General features: G+C 32.0%; 2 protein-coding genes across 4 annotated transcripts; both read right to left on the bottom strand.

Annotated features, from left to right (window-relative positions):
• Positions 1-1162: 1162 nt before the first annotated feature.
• On the bottom strand, positions 1163-3838 carry LOC141710539 (syntaxin-61-like). Of its 2 annotated transcripts, none has more exons than XM_074513100.1 (8): positions 3694-3838; positions 3522-3596; positions 3309-3422; positions 2710-2823; positions 2350-2528; positions 1866-1956; positions 1628-1693; positions 1163-1494 (listed from the first exon to the last, which is right to left on the bottom strand). In XM_074513100.1, the coding sequence occupies exons 2-8, from the start codon at positions 3573-3575 to the stop codon at positions 1384-1386; spliced, it is 729 nt and encodes a 242-aa protein (XP_074369201.1). In that variant the 5' UTR covers positions 3576-3596; positions 3694-3838; the 3' UTR covers positions 1163-1383. The 2 variants fall into 2 exon arrangements, with proteins under 2 accessions (XP_074369201.1, XP_074369203.1); XM_074513102.1 differs by having other exon boundaries at positions 2710-2827; positions 3694-3775.
• A 1737-nt stretch (positions 3839-5575) lies between these two features.
• LOC141711502 (uncharacterized) lies at positions 5576-19458 on the bottom strand. Of its 2 annotated transcripts, XM_074513971.1 has the most exons (7): positions 19329-19458; positions 10440-10568; positions 7365-7490; positions 6913-7254; positions 6737-6820; positions 5906-6172; positions 5576-5793 (listed from the first exon to the last, which is right to left on the bottom strand). In XM_074513971.1, the coding sequence occupies exons 3-7, from the start codon at positions 7449-7451 to the stop codon at positions 5746-5748; spliced, it is 828 nt and encodes a 275-aa protein (XP_074370072.1). In that variant the 5' UTR covers positions 7452-7490; positions 10440-10568; positions 19329-19458; the 3' UTR covers positions 5576-5745. The 2 variants fall into 2 exon arrangements, with proteins under 2 accessions (XP_074370072.1, XP_074370071.1); XM_074513970.1 differs by lacking the exons at positions 5576-5793; positions 5906-6172; positions 6737-6820; ... (1 more) ...; positions 7365-7490; positions 10440-10568 and adding exons at positions 10577-11728; positions 11814-11913; positions 12000-14583.
• Positions 19459-21822: the final 2364 nt, after the last annotated feature.

Raw genomic sequence — 21822 nt, 5'->3', positions numbered from 1 at the left:
TCCAATTTTTGTTCCGATTAATTCCTGATTTGCCAATTAATTTCTAATCGGTACATAAACCGATTAATACCGATTATCAATTTTTACAACCATGACTACGAGTAATATTAATTTTTTTTTAAAAATGTATGAATGGGGGAGCAGGTTTAGAGAGAATGGGAAAGGATTAGATACCAATGGCAATGTGAATGGTCTGCCATTCTCTGATGGGACCGGCATTAAGCAAGAATCTCACTTTCTGGCTGATAAATAACACGTGCTTATTTTAATTAATCAAATTTTATAAATCGAATCAGTAAGGCATCTTATAGAAATTAATCTGAGGATTAATTGATTAATTTAAAAAAATTTAGAACACTCTGATATTTATCTATAATGATAAAATGTATAGATTAAAGTTTAAATATATAAAATTTTATTTTTTAAAGATAACAGAAAATGGCTAATAATGTAAGGATAACATGGAACAATTATAAATTAAGCTATATAAAAATTGGGAAAAAAATAAATTAATTTAATAAATAGTTATAGTAATAAACACTAGCATTTTAAATGTGTATTTTGATGGACTATTATTTATCACATGTCTGTCTGTGTGTATTGGGCTTTTGGGCCATGGTGAGTGTGCTATAGACGTGCCACGGCTAGTTTGCTTCTCGTTTTGATCATTTCCATATTTTCAATTTTAACTAAAATCGAATTAATTAATTTGCTAATATTTTTAATTGAACATGAAATTAATTGTATATGTGATCCGAGCACAGTTGGATAGTTCAAGTAGTTAAGAGTTTATTACGGTTGGATAGATTAAGAGTTTATCCTCTGTTGTTGATTCGATCTTCGCTCACCCCGAAAATTTACGAGAACATATATGTACTTATTTGTAAAGCGATAAGTTATATTTATCAAAAAAATATGTATGTGTTATCCCATCAGAGTTATTTATTTGTAAGGTTACAAGCTATATTTATCAAAAAAAATCGTATGTGTGATCCCACTGAGTTATTATCAATATCAGCGAATTTTTTAAAGAAGTATTCCTACAGTTTCTCTTTTTCTAATTCGTATTCAAATTTTCAAAATTTAATTGCAAAAATGCAATTTGGGACACTTCTCTACCTTAGATGTAAAAGAAAATAATAATCCAGATAAAACTTTACACTGGTAGATATAAGGGTACATATGTAAATTAGTATTCGAATAGCATGTTTCTCATAGAGATGGCAGAGAGTTATTATCAACAAAGTTTAAGCAACTCCATGTTTGCCAAAATCTAACATCGCCTTGTGAGCGAGCCTCTAAAAACCAGGGCATTTAGTTTCGACTATTTATTGTATACTACTTGTGTAAAAATGGCACATCCTCACAGTTTCATACTCTACTTCAAGTTAAGAATACTAAAACAAACAAAATTATAAACAAAACAATAAGGAAGAAAATCATCAAGATTTGTCCTTTGACACTAGCCTTCTTCATAACCATAGCCACTTTTTTCTGCATTTCGAATATGTAAAGGGAGATATCAATAGGCCTCAAACTGAAAGAGCTTTTTTGTGCAATAAGTTCAAATATTATAAATATGACATGTAGTTCAAACTTCCAACCAATGGCGCACATAAATGCTTACCTGAACAAAATCAAGACGATTTGATGTACTATCCATCTCAGTGCCCAATTCATCTAATATTCTCTCCTGTGGCAGCATAAATATTCACTCAATTTAAGTAGGTTAATATCAACACAATTTTTTTTAAAGTCATTCAGATTCTAAAATAAAGTTTTATTGAGTGACCGAGGATCAAACGTGTAATTGGCTTCCACCAATGTGACTGAAAAGATTGATTTCAAGTTCAAAGAATATTAACCTGTGAAAGGAGTTCTTCATGTATTGTAAGCCCAACACCTCCAATTCTTTCCACACTTGCACTAAGCTCGTCCAGTTCTTCATCTTGTTGCCTACAAGCAACCATCAATTATGAATACAATATATATTAGAAAAAAACATATTCTAAAAATCACAATTGAAGACCGCAACTGGATGTAACACTGAATATTTAATGCTTTATACTTAAAGTTTCGAATATCATGTTCAAATCCAGATTACAATGTTTACAAATAATAGATTGGATAAAATTTAGCTTATTTTTAATGTCATAATACTTACCTCCATTCTAACATAAAACTTATTAACTAAAATGTGCTCCAATTGATAATCCTAGGTACATTTATCAGCTACATCTTTAACAAAAATAACATTATGTCAAAAATAAGAAATGATGGTGCTCAATCTAGTAATTAAAGTAAAAATACCAGTTAACAAACATTGAGAAAGAAGAAGTAAAGCTCTACTTTATGAGAAGCAACTGTCTGTCTGACTCCGACGATATGAAGTCATCATTGTTTCTAGCAATATACTGATTAGATCTATCAGATTGATTGGAATCTGGCAGCCTCATAAGTTCACGACGCATGGCCCCCGCATTCAGATTGTCCCTTCCTGCCACTACCACATTCTTAACGTTGCTCACCTGAATTACACAGTTAATCTTTCAAGGCATGTGAAACTAATTTAATTATAAAAGATAAAAAAAACAGCAGATAAATGAGCTTGAATTTAAAATAAAATTGAACATAATGCCACATAGCCGTTTCAGATAAAAACAGTAATAATTATTTGAACATAATTTAAAATATATTAACAGGGGAAACCTGAGTACGAGCAGTGCTGGTCCACCTCCTTCGTTTTTCAAGTTCCACTTCAGTAAGTCCATACCAAGAAGGATCCCTAGCTGCTACAGAAATTGTCTTCTCCAACTCAACTACCTTTCTATCAGAAAAAACAAGATTTCAGTTTTGACAAGCCAAATTTATCGATAAAAGCATAATTAGATGCACAAGCTTATCTTATCAAGTTATGGACAAACCAAACTTTCATCTGTAATAACATTGGCAAAAGCAAAACCAACGTGCAAATCATTCCAGAATCTACATAAGTGTGCATAATTTGTTATGTCCATATAATTACCGCTTACAAGCAGTCACTGAACTAATCACTAACCAGCCCCATTAAAGTATATCACTACACTAACTAAATATGGTCAGGTGTACAAAAAACCAATCAAAGGTGAGAATTCTAATTCTAAAATATCGTAACAGCAGAGCTTTCCTAATAACAAATCAGTAATGCCGCATACCCCTATCTAAGATTAACTCAAGACTACACCGTAATTATTCTTATAACATTAAACATATCGAAAAATACCCAATTCCACATCAATAACAGTAAACGAAAGGTGTGATCACATCACCTGCCACTGAATACTCTCACAGCCCGCGAGAATCTCTCTAGTAAGATGATCGCGTTCCGCAGCATCCAATGTGGTTTCCTCCCATTTGTGAAAAGTAGATTGCAACTTCTCAATCTAACAAACCACATAAAATCACATTACATCAAAACAATCCCACGACAATTAAAAAAAAAAAATTAATTGTGACAAAAATTAATAAATAAATAAACTAACAGAATCTTGAATCTCCTCTTTGACAATGTAAAATGGATCTTGAGCTGAAGACATTGTAAAATTCTAGACTTATCACTACAAAATTTACAAATATATAAACAAGTTAATTGTGATAAAAATAAATAAATTAATTAAAATAGTGATTAAAGTAATGATTAGATCGGAAGCGTACCTAAAAATCTTGTTGTTCTGATTGAGCTTCTGTAGTGATTTCAGAAGTGGGGATTGAAACCTAGTTGAGATTTGGGATCCGACCCGAATACCCGATCCACTTTCTTTTCAGCTTCGAGAGTAAATAAGGCCCAGTCTAAATATATGTTGTTATCAAATATAAATATGGATTACGATATGTATAGTATTTTTTTAGTTCTTCAATATTTGATTAATTTTAAATTTTGGTTAATAATTGTGAAAGCCAGATAAAAACTACATGTATCGAATTTGATATTAAAGTTTAATCACAAATAATTTAATATTTGTGATTTGTCAATTTTGAATATTTTTATTGGTGGGATTTATGTATAAAAATAAGTTTTCAGGAGCAAGCTCGAGACTGCATTATTAGTTACCTTAAAAATTTTATAAAATATAGTGTAGGAGTAGTTTAGCACATAATTTGGGTACATACACTCCAATAATTTGCCTTATAATTGTGCCTAAATATTAAAATAATAATATATCATAATTATAATTGAAAGGGAAAAATGAAAGGAGACAGATCTGTAAAAAGGAGGAATCAATTTTTTATTAATAGAAGTGAAATAAGACAAGCGTATTGGTGCCTTAAAAATTGGATTTGAAGAGATTGTTCTATTGATATAAGACATTATTAAAATATTGTTCGATCTACTTTTTATATATCAAGTACCTTAAATTTTAACTTAGGAAAACATATAAGACACGTGTTGAACTTGTTCACATGTACGTTATTCAAGATAAAAATATGTTAATTTGTGAAAAGTGATCAGGATCTAGATGATTGTAAATAAGTTCTTAAATACTTGTATTGTTCAACATAAAAATATTTTAATTTGTGAAAAAGTTATATTTTTTTACACGAAATATTGTATAGTACGAATTATGAAACAAATAATATTAAAAATGTGAGGATTTTAATTAATCAGGCTTACTATGTCCCACATGGTGATCTCCCTATAAGATTCTTGGGTGTCCCGCTTATCTCCTCAAGACTGACAGCCAATGACTGTGCTCCACTGCTTGCCAAGATTATAGGTCGTCACTATGCCTGACTAATTTGATGCTCTCTCTTGCTAGACGAAATCAGTTGCCTATAGCAATTACCACTACAAGAAACAGGTCTATCAGCGATCGGGTATCAGCGACCGCTTTTGGTCGCAGTAACGTATCAGCGACCGCACTATGTCACTATTATCTGTCGCACAAAAACTGGTCGCTAATGTGCTCGTCCGCGACGGCTTTTAGCGACCGCTTATTTAGCGTCGGCTATTAGCAACCGATGCCGTCACTAATCTGAGTCAGCATCAGTTTGGCAGAAGCTGACGTGGAGGCGACATAATTTGCGACTGAAAATTGTCGCAATGAACTGGCGACCAATGTTAGCGACTGAATTTTGTCATTGCATTCTGCGACTGATTCTGGCTTCCGGTTTTGGTCGCTAACAATAGTGACGGATTTTGGCTACGAATTCTGGTAGCTAATAGTTGCGACCAAAATTAGCTACCCCTATCTGTCGCTAAATCAGCGACAAGTTTTTCCTACAGTTCTTTGTCGCTAAAGCTTGCTACCACTATTCGCTACCGAGAACGGTCGCTAATATTGGCGACTACTTTCGGCTACTAATTTTTTGTCGCTAATTGTAGAATTTTCCGCGACATCTTTTAGCTTCAGAATTTGGTAGCTAATACCTCTGACATGCTTTAGCTACCATTTTCAGTCGCTAATTAAATTATTAATGGCAGAATTTAGCTACTAAATTCAGTCGCTAAAAATAATTTTAAGAATTTAAATATATTCCTGTTCGAGCATATTTCCAAATATTTAATACCTGTTTCCCCAACACATGCAACAAAATATTTGCTCAAATCCAAATTGCCTTAATATAAAAGTTCAAATACGTCCACAATATCCAAAAAGTGATAAAAACAAACGGAGGTTCAAGTGTGGCTAAATACGAAAGTTCATCACGAAATCACAAATGCAACAAAGTTAAAGTACAAAAAAACATAAATGCGACACAGGCACACTAAGAAGATCCACCAAACTCCTCATCATGATCATCACGATGTGCTCCCTGTAATTAAATAAGCAATAAAGGAATTAAATGATATCCACTATGTACTAACTACGTCATTCAAAAACATATAAAAAAACTAAAATTCAGGAAGCATCACTAAATAAAATACCTCAGAGTCATCCCTCTGTTGTGATGCATTCACCTCCGCCACTGCACGAGCTAACTCCTCAGGATCTAGAGCTCCCAGATGGCCTCCTAGTATACGAAGAAGCCCCAGATCTCGACATATAGCCCTCACACAATCAGCCGGAGTATGAATAGATGGCTGACTCGATGACTGTGTGCTAAATGAGGAGCCATAGATGGATGGGCGTCGTCGTTGTCCTTGACCTTTGACATAATTCTTTTTCACTTTAGCTGCCTTGTCCCACAACTCCTGATCAAAATATGGACGCTCAGTCCCCTCAGGATAGCGCTCATCAAATAAACGTCGATAATCACCATGTCATCATTTTACCAATTAAACAAAAAACTAAATTAGTCCCAAATTAAACATGAACGATGCTAATATTCCTATACTATAAAATATAAACTAATTAACACATTAATACTGTAATGAGTAGTTAAAAATATTCAGTTAGAAGAAATTAATATTTTTTCGGCCTAGAATGAAAAAAAAAATTAATAGATTTTTCTTTAGTTGGTAGGATTCTTGGGTTTTTATATACGTGTGCAAAGGCAATTAAAAAATAACCTACAATGCTTCCTAAGATCATGGTTTCCTAGTTGCTAAGATAGTCTATATATCAAAATTTAATTCTTAGTAAGGAAAAGTGAAAAGCTAACATCTCAAGTTAGAATTAAATTTAAGTTACCTAATTTGATTTCAGGCTTTTAGTTTTAGTCTAAACCATAATATTTTACATTACTATTGAATACAATAATTGAAAAAATAATTCAATTTGGATACAATAAAATTAAATCAATTAAAGCTTATTACCGCTATTGTAACAGCTTCAGGAATTCCATCACGAGTTTTCACGTACACATCCACCCAATTGACAGGACCTTGAGACTCAGACTCCTATACAAGATACATTTCAAACATTAAAATGTAATAAATATGTGAAATTCTGGAATTTATGATTGTAACATATTTAAACTATTCATTCATACCCTGACAACAATATGTTGCAACTGGGAGATACTGCCGCCCTTGTAGGTACCTTTGGCTTTCTCGCCGCCTGCAGCTCTATTACTTGAAGCAATCTTTCCTTTCTTAAGCCATTTTTCGTCTCTCCACTGGTTACACATTGCCTCCCATATATCAGCGGTGCACCACCAGGGGCTATACTTGTGCATGTGTTCCATAGCATCCTCGTCTTCATAGTCAATTCCAGCATTGTGCAGGGCTTTCCCACGATCTTTGGCAATCATATCTTTCATCCGAGCGGCACATTTCTGCCAAAAAAGATTAGATATAACATCCCCCTGCTCGTCCTCCCACCTGTAACGTTTCTGCAAATAGTTTTACCAAGGGATATAGTTACAAGTTATTTTACCATATACAAAGAAATATGACTAGATGACTACATCAAATGATGACATATTTATAACAGATTTTATACCTGAAATTCAGCCCAAACTGCATTCTTATGGGCGAGAGGTATGCTGGCCCACGTTATCGCAGGAGTAGGCCAATTCTGAAGGCACATCTGAGAGATGCACTTCACGATTTTATGATCCGCAAAATCCTTGTAATATAAAACATTGATTATAAGATTAATTGTATACTACAAAGAAAATATGTCAGTACTTGTAAAAATAAAGTAAAATATATGAAAATATGATCATAATTAAATCTGATATAATCATTAATAAATATGATTAGAACTCACTTCTGAGTTCTGGAATTAATAAATCTTCAGGTAAGTTCATTTATAGAATTTCATGGAATGCTCAATTATTTAAACTGCTAATTTCAGTTGTTCAAGTATAGCTAGAGGCCTATAATATATCCAGAACTCTGTGCACCCTAGGAGACAACAAAATATTATATTAGAGCTAGCTAAGACAAGTCAAGTTAAGTATTACTAAAGCTATGAACAACCAGAATGATCTTCCCTCGTTAAGATCATTGAGCAATTCTATATCTGGACTGAGATAGAATTAAAATAAGATCTTGGTTGTGAAGGATACAACACCATCAATGCTTGAAGCAGATCTAGAGGCCTTAAATCTCAAGAATTAGAAAGAAAACAGTCCAGAGACTCAAAGAAGTTAATGTTACTATTAGTTGGTCAAATGAGTGAAACATAGAACACAAAGCTGCATGATATAGAGAACCTTAACTGTGTACAAAAATAGTGAACTTAGAAAGTTTATGAGAGGATGGGCTATAATAAGTGAGGTGAAAGAAGAGTGAATCCAAATTTGTCAGCCAATTATACTTGTTTGTGAAAGGTAGAGACTGCATTAGGTGCCCAATGAAAAGCCAAAGGGACAATCTGTCAATGCTGCATTAGGTGCATTATGTATACTAGCTTTGTACACGTGCTATGCATCGTATGATCATCATTTTTTTATAAATTTTTTTTAATTTTTTTCTTTATTTAATTAAATTTATTATAATATTTTTATTTTCTCAATACTTTTATTTTTTTCGTAAATAATATAATTTTTCAAAAAATTGTTTGTAATTATATATTTAATATAATATTTATACCTAAATATAATATAAATGTTTTTTGTTATTTTATAAGATAAAGATGAAAATTATCTATTCAAAAATATTTTAAATCAAATACAACTTTAACTCGATTATAAATGATTTGTTAATTGTTACTTAAATTTATGTTTATTAGGATAATTGTTATTTGTATTATATATATAATATAATACTTTTAATATTGTTTTATATTATTTAATCAAAAGAATATAAGAGCTTTGGAGCGATGGTGAAGTTGAATTTTTAGCTGTAAACTCCTTTGCAAATGTATGATTTATGATTAAGTTGTGAATAATGAAGTTCTATTTATGTCTATATAAAGTTAGAAAATTAAAAAATTGACACTTTTAGTAATCTTAAACTAGGATGGAGTAGATTGCTTCTGCACTTCAACATTTTAGCTAGCTATCTCAATAATTCTACTTTCCAGAAAAGTTCCTCACAACATCACCTATGCCATAAAAAAACTTCATAAACATAACAACAACAACAACAACAACAACAACAACAACAACAACAACAACAACAACAATAATAATAATAATAAGGTTGAGAAAACAGAAAATGACATTGGTAAACGATTTAAGCAGAACCCGAACACTCACTGCATTACGCTATTTTCACCTTCCATTATCAGTAGCCCTATCGATCTACCATACTTCCTAATATCAGATTCCAATTAAAATCTTTATCCATGCTAATAAACAGAAGTGAAACTAGCTAAAATGCTGTAATTGGACACACACAACACCATTAAAAGATCAGAGCTTTCAACATGTATATATAATAACTAAATTAACATATCCGTATCAGGAAAGATATCAACAGAAAGTTAACAACTTTTTGATTCTTGATAGAAAGACATATCTGAAAAATTAAGAAAAAAACACAATTGCATATCAGTACTATTATTCATCAACTAAAAGACATAACTATGTAAATACAAACACACACACACACTTTCTAGAATGAATCCAGATTTTTACATGAATTATATGGTTAAGTGGCAATGTTGAGCATACCATTGCAATGCAATGTGCTGCTAGTATTAATGGTAGTCTCTTTATTACAATCATTTTTCTATATAAGAAACTACATTATGCTTCAAGAAACTACATCATTATATTTATGTGATAGTGATTTGGAACTATATTAAATGGACACAAATTTTGCAACTTAGCTTGTTGAAAGAACAATTTAAATCAACGATGTATTTACATAAAAGCAATGGATCTGCATTACATTTCTTCCTTGATTATATAAAGACTATATATTCAATATCATTTACAGATACTCTCCTGCCTCATTTTAGTAACACATAAAATAAACCAAATAAGCTACAACTACTAAGCAGATATTGCATGATAAACTCAGAAACACACATTCATTCATTGACCAAAGCCAAATCACAATAGGCAAGCATAACGTAGTAAATATATAAGAAATACATTCAAATCATATAATACAAAAATAATTTAACCAACTATCAAGACCCAATAGGTGAGATCAGAATCTCAAGACCCAACTACCATAAAGATCCAAACTTTAAAATACCCAGATGCTAATTAATAATCAGATTAAACAAAAACAACTCTTTTACCTGAATCAACCAAGAACACAATCTTTAAGCAAAAAAACACAAAGACAATGATCCAACAGCTGATCTCCAACAGATTTAAAACAAAACCAACAAAAGGGTATTCAAGAAACACTGAAAATAAGTGTATGTATCAATTATAGATAGAGAAAATTGGGAATGATAAAAGGTTTAATGAATGTGGGTTGTATGTTTGTATAGATTGGAGTAACAAACAAAGCCTAGTAATGTAAAATGGTCAGTCAAGTGCAGAACCCGTGTCATGTCCTAATTTGTTATAGTGCAGAATCTGTTAAATTAAATTTCAACTCCACAAGTTATTTATAAAAAAGTAATCTGCAATGTGCGTACACAGTAGTTACAAGAGTAGTTACATACGTGCTATTTGGTGGTGGACGAATATGAATGAGAGTCTGATCTTCTGGGTTTGCAGGTGCTTTTGGGACATGGTTGGGCCCCCTACCCATACCACGCTTTCTCTTTGCTGTTGCTTGTGAAGCCATCTGCCTAAATATATTTAAACATAAACTAATTCAGAGACAAAGAGATAAAATAAGAAAAGTATTAGGAATTTATGAGTTTTCAGAAAACTAGTATACAACTTTTTACCTGAAGAGAAGCACATTTCAAAAGAACTATTTACCTTAAGTAAAAAGTCACTACTATATTCAGCTACATATACGAGCACAAGTTAGAAAAAAAACAGGTCAAAGACGCATTAATATTCAGCTACATATGTTGTCACAAGTAAACAACTTTTTATCTTAATACCTCAAAAAAGCATTACAGGATCATGCCAATAAGGTTTTTCTAGTTGCCTCTTAATTGCCTTATATATAAGAATATAAATAACAGTAAACAATGAGCTGATGGAGACTAAAATATTTGAACAAGTTATACCATTTTATTAAAATGTTTAAAATAAAATGTTAAGTCTCAGTTTCTAAATCAAAATCATCTTGTTTAGATTCATAACCATCTTCTCCTTCAGACTCAGACTCGGAGTCGGTGTCGATCAATAATTCTTCCTCTTCTGTATCAATGTCATCCAGCACTAATATTAACTCGGGATCTATTTCATGTGGTTCATCTCCACCATCTAATTGGATTTCTTCATTATCATCCACATTTATTACATCTGGCCTCCGAAGCATCTCCTCTTGGTAAAATTCCCCATTAACTACTTCTTCACGTCTGCGTGCGGGAGTATGAATTATAGCTTGCCAATCTGAAGGCGGCCTATCCCTTCTTTTACCAGGACTAGGAGTATAGTATACCTGTTTTGTTTGAGTTGGTAAAACAAATGGCTCGTTGGAGTAAGCAGATTTGTGGACATCAATATCAACAATTCCATGTCTATCAACACGTATCCCTTTTTCTGAGTCGAACCACCGATACTTAAACAAGTTAATATAACCCCCGTACGTACCCTTGTATGACAGCTCTATGATTTCCTCCAACTCCCCGTAAAAAGCATGACTAAGCTCATTGTAACAATCTCCTAAAACGCACAAACCAGTGTTCGTAGTTCTTTTACTGCGCCCATATGCCTTGGTATGAAATTCATAACCATTTTCTTTGTAACCATTACGGCTTACTTGGTCCATGTCTGGTCCCATAGCTAAGCTTTGTACATTAACTGGAAGCGTCGACCCCTCAGTCAAAGCCTATAAATATATCATATTATTAAATTAATTTAAGTAAATAGTTAATAAAAAGTGTGCTTATTGTGCTTAATTAAATTGAACTTACTTTGTCCTTTATCCAACGTGAAAATTCTTTATAACGGTTGATTTGAATATCTTTATCATTTATTCCAGGACGCTTCACTTTTAACTCATCATCATACAATCTAGATAATAACATATTAAAATCTATATCACGTGTCATTAGAAATGCTGATTTGGTTATAAAATTAAGAGTTTATGTGATGTGTACCTCACAAATTCGTCAATCTCCTCACAATTGAGAAGAATATATGTGTGTGCAGCATGTAAATCTGTCTCGGATAGGAAAATGCACTTTCCTTTTCCATAAGCACGACCTGATAGACCAAATATAGAAAGCCTACCATTTAGCTCAACATTTCCCCCATCATCATTTCTTGAGACGCGGTTGGCCTTTGTCAAGACTTCGTCCGGAAAATAGTCCGAGACAAACAAAGATATCTCACTAAAACTGTATGCTTCACATATCGAACCCTCAACACAAGCTCTATTCTTGACTGCCCTCTTAAGCATTCCCATCAATCTCTCGAAAGGGTACATCCACCTATATTGAACGGGACCCCCAACACGAGCCTCGTAAGGAAGATGTATTGTCAAATGCTCCATAGAGTCGAAAAAACCAGGTGGGAAGATTTTTTCCAGTTTACACGTGATCTCTATGATATTTTTTTCAAGTATGGACATGTCTTTCTCATTTAATGTTTTTGAACATAAGTCATTAAAGAAACGACTAAGCTTTGTCAAAGCATCCCATATTGGTTTATAAAGTTGATCCCGAAATGCTATAGGCAAGAGTCTTTCCAAGAACACATGACAGTCATGACTCTTCATCCCTTTCAATTTCCCATTCGGTGTCTTATCCGTCACACACCTTGCAATGTTTGATGCATATCCATCCAGAAGTTTCAGGGACTTAATCCACGTGCACACATCTTCAACTTGCTTTTTGGATAAAGTGTACCTTGCATGTGGTTTGACAGTCTTACCATTAGAGGATTGCCGAAGCTCTAATGCAGGACGCTTACAAATATCTTTCAAGTCCAAACGCGCCTTATCATTATCTTTTGTCTTTCCTGTAACATTCATCACGGTGTTAAACACATTGTCAAACACATTCTTCTCGACGTGCATTACATCTAGATTATGACGAATCAAATTTGTAGACCAATAAGGCAATTTCCAGAATATACTTGTCCGAACCCAATTATGTGCTTCACCAAACCCACTAATTTTTTTATCATTCTTACCAAATGGGACAATCGGAAGTCTCATCACACGAGTTCGCATCTCCGCTCCTGACAGTCGTGGTAAAGGCTTATCTTTTTCCACTTTACCTTTCCTAAAGTTTTCTCTATTTTTTCGAAATGGGTGATATGCAGGCAAGAACCGACGATGGCAATCAAACCAGCAAGGTTTTCTACTTTTTTGTAGAATGAAAGACTTCGTATGCTCCATACAATACGGACAAGCCAACTTCCCATGTGTGCTCCATCCAGATAACATACCATAGGCTGGGAAGTCGCTTATAGTCCACATAAGCGCTGCCTTAAGGTTGAATTTTGTTTGCGTTGAAACATCCCAGGTTTGTATTTCATCTTTCCACAGTACCTTCAACTCATCTATTAGAGGCCTCAAGTAAACATCTAAGTTCTTTCCAGGGCTTGTAGGACCAGGAATCATGAGAGAGAGAAACATGTATGGTTGTTTCATACACATCCAAGGAGGCAGATTATAAGGAGTGACAATAACGGGCCAACATGAGTACGGAACAGCTGAGTGGCCAAAGGGGTTAAAACCATCAGTGGACAAACCAAGCCTTACATTTCTGGGTCCCGAAGCAAATCGAGGATGTGTTTTGTTAAAATCTTTCCAAGCCTGTCCATCTGCGGGATGATTTAGTTCTCCATCTTTAGCTGGAGATTTCGCATGCCAACTCATATGTTCAGCTGTTCTCGAGGATATGTACAATCTTTTAAGCCGATCTGTTATTGGAAAATACCTTAGAATTTTGAATGGTATAGTTGATTTTTTTTAAAATCACACCATCTTTGTTAGGTTTAAACCGATCATGACCACAAACCGTGCACTTTGTAATCTTTTCATTTTCCTTATAAAATAGCATATAATCATTGGGACAAGCATCAATCTTCTGGTATCCAAGACCCAACTTCTTCACCATCTTCTTGCAATAGTAATAATTATCCGATAATTTTTCATTATCGGGCAACATACTCTTAATAGCCTTCAAGAGGGACTCAAAACACTCATGGCTGATGTTGTGATCAGCTTTGATGTTAAGTAATGTTGCCACTGCAGATAATTTAGTGTGTTTGGTGCAACCATACCACAACGGCTCCCTCCCCTCTTCTAATAACTTTGTGAAGGCCTTAGCATCAGAATTCATAGGTTGCTCCCTAGTTTGTTCCCAATCAAAATCTTGCCCTGCAATATCATGAACCATTTCATCCATATGATATGTAATGCTACTGCCCGAATAATTACTTGTGAAGCTACCATCTCTTTTCTGCCCATGTGCCCACCAACACTCTTCATAATTTCTCATAAACCCATTAACTAGCAAATGGTAGTTTACCATATCTCTGTCCAGGTAATTATTTGTTTTGCATGGACATCGAATCTGATTCTTCTCATTCAAATATTTCGGGTGACTATACGCATAATCCAGAAACACTCCGCAACCGGCTCTAAATTCAGCCGTAGCATCTATCTCAGTATTTGACTTCCGTCGTGTCATCCAAATACGGTCCGAAAAGAAGTCCATGATATCACAATACCTATATAGAGAAAGGTGCATTTGTATTGCAAATAACATACTTAAACAACAATTTCTATATATGGAACACAAATTAACTAAATCTTGACCTATATAATATCTATAAATCTAAAACTCAAATCCTATTCAATATATTTAATTTCATTAAAAGTATTATATTTTACCAAAATTAAAATAGTCACTACTACAAATTTTAACTTAGGAGTCGCCACTTACATAGCATTTTTTTCTATGTGCTATACAAGTGATTAACTTAGATAGCATTTTTTTCGGGTCTTCACATCACATCCTTGTTCATCGAGCAAATTGAACGATTTTATTCTGCAAATCGAGCACTCGGGCTTTTTATCGATTTGTAAGTTTTCATAGATTAATATGATATTTGACTGTAATTGATTAGTTAATTTAGGGTTTTCAATTTTGGGTTTTTGGCCCCAACATTAAAAATCCATTTAGGCTCTTATTTTCCAGTTGCTTATAAGGTATTTGGATGCACTTTGATTTTTCTTTGCTTGCTAGGTTCTTTTTCACTTAGTGTACAAATGAAGGTAAATTTGCAAAGCTAAATATTTCATTGATTTTAATCCTATTACTAGTTCTTAAAAAAAATTAGGTAGAATTTTAAGAAGCACTGAACTATGTCAATAACAAGTTTAAGTAGTTAGCTCATAAGACCAGTAGAAGGAATGGTAAAACACCCTTTTGCAAAATGGTGTGCACGTTTTTTGCATCTGGTTTATCTTTCTCTTTTTTATATTTCCACAATTAGGATATCTCAATTTTAACACTTCAGATAAGAAGTAGGAGCATGAAATGGGAAAATCATTTTATAAATAAATTTAGGTATAATTTTTTCTGTTCTTAGAATCCCATGATTTAGCTTTACCAATTTACAATGTGTGCATAAATCTTGTTAATAATTATCATCGAGGAATGTTATATATATTATAAAAATTGCCCATGTAGTAGTGGTGTATATGTTTCTAGAGAAAATGACCCCCTGTAAAAGGCTCTAATGTTCAAACGTTGAATCCTACTTGACCTATCCTTAATTATTAAATTTAGTTGTTCAAACAAAAAAAGGTTTGACATTCTTAAATTATTTAGAGTTTGAATTTAATAATGAAACCCTGATTAGTTTGATCTATTTTTCCCTCTCCTGTACAGTTCTAGTATATTATACTCTGTTAGTTTCTTAGTCAACTTCAGTACAATGAAATCTCATGTTTGAATAGACTGGTTTTCAGTATTGTAGTACTTGTGAGTGCGGTTGCTCTGTTTGTTCTTGTTTGCTAATGTTTTTGTCTTCTTTACATAGAATTAATTTCATGAAATTACTCCACTAAGTCTATGTCTAAACTAAAATATGGTTGAGTTTTTTTGAATCATATTATTTTAAAGAAAATGTACTGTAGGTTAGTTCATTGCTTAGTTTATATATACTTAATTTTTTGTTCGATTTGTTAGAACAATAATCCTGGTCAAAGTTATTGACAATTATATGATAAAAATCTATGAATCTAAGTTAATTTTTTTTTATTATGTGACCAAATCAACTAGTTAGAATTGTTTAGCACTAAATGTACTTCTTTTATAATAATATATTTCTAATACTTGTAAATACTTGCGAGAGAGAGCTCATGGGCTATGCACCGATTGTTCTTGTAACTGTTCTTTATAAATGTTTACAAGTTACTATTTGTATGACATATGCATGTTCAATCTTAAATTATATATTTTGTTACATTTACAGCTATTGAATTTACCGTCCTTTCTAGAACCAACACGTCCTCGTAGTGCTCTTTCGCTGGATATTACAACAAGGTGAAGCGAGTCTTATGTTATAACTATATCTCGTTTATAGCATGGTTATAAAATAAAATAACTTTTATATTTATTTTCTTAGGTAGTTGAAGTTATCTTAATAGTGACAAGAAGATTATTTGGCTATGTGCCTAAACTTCAGAACTTTCACTTTGAGAAATTTCATGGTGACTAAATCAGAAAACCAAATTTACTAGCAAAAATCTAAATAAAATATCGAATGTAGAATGTTTAACTAAGTTAGTATTTCTTTATACAGATTACAAATTTTCATAGTCATGATTTGAGCTTAATTAATTGGTGATTAATGATTGACTGTATTAGATTGCATATAAGTAAATGTATTATATTTTCATTTGTTTTCACCGACTAAGAGTACATTGTTGCCTTTCGCCAACATGGCTATAGTCTACTCTGCTTCTCTCAGTTATTTTATTGTATCAAGAAAATTGAAGTAAAGCAAATTTAACACACAAACATAGAAAATAACAGTGCTTAATGTCATCCAAAGGTGGGTAATTGGTTTACTTTCCATTTAATCACCTGATAAAATTTTATAACTTATCTCAGTTGTCACCATTTTCTAGCATTTGTTTGCTCACTTAATATTCTGTAACTGGCGGGATTTGATTCCATGTGTATTGTTATCTTTTAATGATGAACAAATACTGATGTTGAGAGGCCAAAACGTTCTCCTACGTCTCTAAGCTCTGTCCGTGATATGACAAGCATTAGTTTAAACATATCAGGTATGCATAAGTTCATGATTTGTTAATTACGAAGGATTGGAGTTTACAAAAATATTTGTGGTGGCTAAAATAAAGTCACATCTTTAACAACTCTTCTTGACTTTTTGTTCTTGTCCTCACACAGAAACTTGTTAAGTTATATCCCCCTCATCTTCAATGATACATTAATATTACTTTTTTCCAACCTTTTACATTAATATTAATTTTTGTTCAACCTTTTACAAAGGCGTATGATGCATGTCCATAACACATTGTCTCTGCTTGTTCTGTTTTAATAATTGATTTTTTTTTCTCGTTTTCTTATTCACCAAAGTAATTTTGATGACCTCACTCACTTAGAGACATATTTGCTCCCATACCAGTTTTAGCTATGTTTGAAAATATTTTTAACCTAAACTAACTCCTAACCTGAAACACCTTCTTTTAGTTGTGGTACTCAATATCATTCTCATTTTCTATATGTTTCATTATAAGGACCAAATTGCGGAAGTTGGTGTACCTTTATGCCTTGTAGATTACTTCATCTCTTATGAAACTTATGATAAGATTATTTAATGTATTAAAGGAAGCAGGAACTCAATATATTTAATAATTTCGTACCATCTTTTATAGGTACATATATCAGTGTAATATCATAGGAATGTAAATGTTGATGAGGGACATGGTGCTCCAAAGTATCCAGTATCAGAAGGGATACATGGGGTTCTTATCGATTTTTGTTAAATCAGAATCAAGGAAAGATTACTTTCTTAATTTCGTTTTGAGAAAAGAATTATGCATGATACTTGTACAACTGGTTGCTAAGGGCATTATGTGTTATTGCAATTGGTTGCTGCTACTTAATATTTTGTTAAGTATTGTACTAATCAAGATGCCTTTGTTTACTATACCCTTTTTATATATTGTTTTGTATATTATGATATTTAGAATTTATTTAAATAATTATTTGAATTATAGTGAAGTCAATATGTGTTGTCACACTAGTTTTTGTTGCGATTTTGGTTCATGTATACATTTTTTTAATTCATTATTGTTTTAGGATTATTTTCAAGTACAAATATGAAAGAGAAAAAATTAAATTGAAATTATAAAAAATTGCAAATCAGTTGTTTCATTTAAATGCTAAAGAATTAATTTATTCTTTTTAAAAAAATATTGTACTTGCATAGCGTTTCTCTAAGAGCTGTGCAAGTGTAACACATAATGTTCCTGTACGTGCTATCCAAGTGCAATTTTACTTAGAAGACTCTTGCTTACATAACACTTGAAAAACCATTGTCCAAGTGATAAACTTCAATAGCATATATTAAAGAGCTATGTAATTGTCTTTCACTTGAATAGCACTGCCTTATATAGCACTTAAAAGTGCTATGGAAGCTAAAAAATAAATGCTATGCAAGCTCAAATTTGTAGTAGTGAGTGTTTTACCATGATATCATGATACGTATATAATGATAAATTGTTTTATCACTACCAACCTATTTTAAAATTTTAAAATTAATTTTTTAGCATTTGTCACCACAGATAGCAACACAACATTACAAGTAATACTACCAAATTTTTTAGCATTTGGCAGATTATATAATTAATATCATTAAAAATATTGTATTTTACCATTTTCTCCACTATCTTAAATTTAGACTACACAACCAATTTTAATCCTATGCAGATGGTCAGTAGTGTACCTGCTTAAAAACTATTTTGACACCAACCCTATTAATTTTACAGAAAAAAACATCGTATAAGGTGAAGAGTGTATGTACTCTTCAATACAATAATGTCAATGTATGCAAATTAGCAGAGTCACATATACAACACAGTAAAAAGTACTAAATATTAAACTATTCTCCTTTGATATTCCAACTTGTATTCTGATCAACATACATGAACTAATCATAATCAGAGAAGATTAAACACACAAGTATAACACACGCATATCATATAAATTTTGAAATTGACACAAGCATATTACAAGTATTATCAAGTATAACACAAGATACACATATATTACACACACAGATGTTGTAGTTGATAATCAAATCGGTTGTAATCTATATAAATACATATTGATTATACAACAATATAGATAATATATAGAGACAGAGAGATATATAGAGACAGAGAGAGGGACACTTAAATAAAAGATTACAAAACAAAAGGGAGAATCGATTACCTGGAGTAAGAGAAGGGAACGTCCTGGAGTTAGAGAATGGAACGATGTTGCCTGGGTGGGTTTGTAAGTAGGAGCAGATGAGATGATCAAGAGCAAGGGTTTGGAACGGGTCGTCGGAAGTGGGAACATCAGCTATGGGCCAATTAAAAGTATTTGTTCTATATATTATCTAAAATTTATATTTTTATAATTTTCTTTAAATTTTTGGAACTAATAATATTTATGTATACATATATTCATAATCATAATGTATATATATCACTATTCACAAAAATAAACTTTAATTATTTATTGAATTTTATTATATTTTTTTAATAAAAAATTAAATTTAAAATTAAAATTAAGTATTATTTTAGGTTTATATTATTTTTAATTATTGGTATCTAAGAATGCATTAAGTCGCAAATGTTCTTTGTTCGCTAAAAAAATTGTCCCAAATTTGTATTTTCAAATTTAAATGAAATGAATTTTAAATTTTTCAATCAAGAACTAATTCTAAGATATATTTTTATTAATAATAAAAAAAAATTGAAAAAATAGATTCAATTAAAATACCATTACAATTAAAACATTAATATTTTCAGTACTTGGTATCTATGACTCCATTTGGTTGAATATACTCTTTAGTCCCTTACAAAACTACGCCAATTTTTTTATTTTTTTACTAAAAATTTTTTAAAATATATTTTTAATAAAACTTTTATTCAAAAAAATAAATATAAATAAAATAATATAATTTATAGTTAAAAAATAATATTTTTAATACTTTGGTATGTATGACTTGATTTAGTCAGAAATGATCTTTAGTTGTTAACAAAAGCGCACCAAATTTGTTTTCCAAAATTTAAAAGAAATAAATTTTAATTTAAAAAAATAAAATTTTAAAATATATTTTTTATAATCATAATATGATTTAGAAAATTATATTTAAACAAATAATTTTTATATTAAAAAAATAATTTTTTAATACTTGATATCTCTGAATGCATTCGGTCGCAAATTCTCTTCGGTCGCTAACAAAATTAAGCCAAACATTTTTCCCACATATAAAGGAAAAGTATTTGATTTTTTATTAAAAAAATTTAATAAATATTTATAACAGTAATTTTATTTAAAAATATTATATTTAAATAAATACTACTTATTGTTTAAAATTATAATTTTAATATTTGGTATATGTGACTACATTCAGTTGCAAATGCAGTTCGGTCGCTAAAAGAAGTGCGTCAAACCTTTTTCGAAATTTAAAAGAAATAAATTTTGCCTTTTTAATTCAAATAAAATTGAAGAATTTTTTAAATATAATTGAATAAAAAAATAATATATGAATAAGAAAATATTTATAGTAAAAAAATGGTATTTTTAATATTTTGGTATCTGTGACTACTGTCGGTCGCCGATGCTCTTTGGTCGCTAAAAAAAAAGCGTCAAAATCATATTTGTTTTAAACTATCTGGGACCGACTGCGGTCGCTGAAAAAACAGTATTCGGTCGCTGGTTTTAGCTACGGACGTCGGTTGCTGCTTTTATTGCTGATGTGGCACTTTCTGCAACTGTAGTCGGTCGCAAAATAAGATTCAGTAGCTAATCAACTGGCGCTAATTTATTCCCGCATTTTTTTATGGGGAAAACAAATGTTTCTACAGATTAGCGACCAAAGGTGGTCGCTAACTTTAAATTAGCGACGACTTCAACGGCGGTCGCTGAAACCCGTCGCTGATCCAAAACAATAGCTACTGCTTTTGCGGTCGCTGATAAACTTGGTCGCAGATAGGCATTTTTCTTGTAGTGTACCTTTTTCATGCAATCATTTTGGAGTAATCACTTCTTGTTACCCTGTGAGGTTAATAAAAAACTTCAAACAATTTTAACTAGATTCTTATGGAAAGGTGACATTAAGAATAAAGGTGGAGCTAATGTTCGATGGGATGTGGTTTGTTTGCCCCGAATGGAAGGGGGGTTAAGCCTTATGAACTTTCTCGAGTGGAACAAAGCTCAAATTCTCTCACATCTGTATAAAATCATCAACAAATCAACTTCTATGTGGCCTCTTTAGGTTAATAATACAGCCCTTAAATACTCACATTTTTGGACTATGGCCATTCCTACAAATTGTTCCTGAATTTTTCGACAGGTTCTCAAACCGCGCCCTTTAACTCTTCAGTCCATTTAATACCATATTCAAGATGGTCGTGATGTTTCCCTTTGGTTTGATATATGGTGGGGTGGTCGTTGTATTGCCCAGCATGATAGAGACCTCCCAATCATCCAATCAGCCCCTTTTTTTATAGCCATGTTGCATAGTATAGTTCATACGGGAGAAAGGAGGTTATCCTTACCAAACCGTAGGCATCATCACATGGCTGCTAACTTGCTTCATTGGACTGCCCACTTTATTCATCAACCTTTTAATCTTGCAATGAGGGATTTTATTGCTTGGAATGGGATCTCTCTTTCTAAGTTTAAAACTTGGCATATATGATTTTCAATTCGT

The sequence above is a fragment of the Apium graveolens genome, chromosome 3 (assembly GCF_009905375.1).
Source record: "Apium graveolens cultivar Ventura chromosome 3, ASM990537v1, whole genome shotgun sequence".
In the NCBI taxonomy this organism is placed as follows: Eukaryota; Viridiplantae; Streptophyta; class Magnoliopsida; order Apiales; family Apiaceae; genus Apium; species Apium graveolens.
The sequence above is the reverse complement of the archived record's forward strand: the minus strand, read 5'-3'. Positions and strand labels throughout refer to the sequence as shown.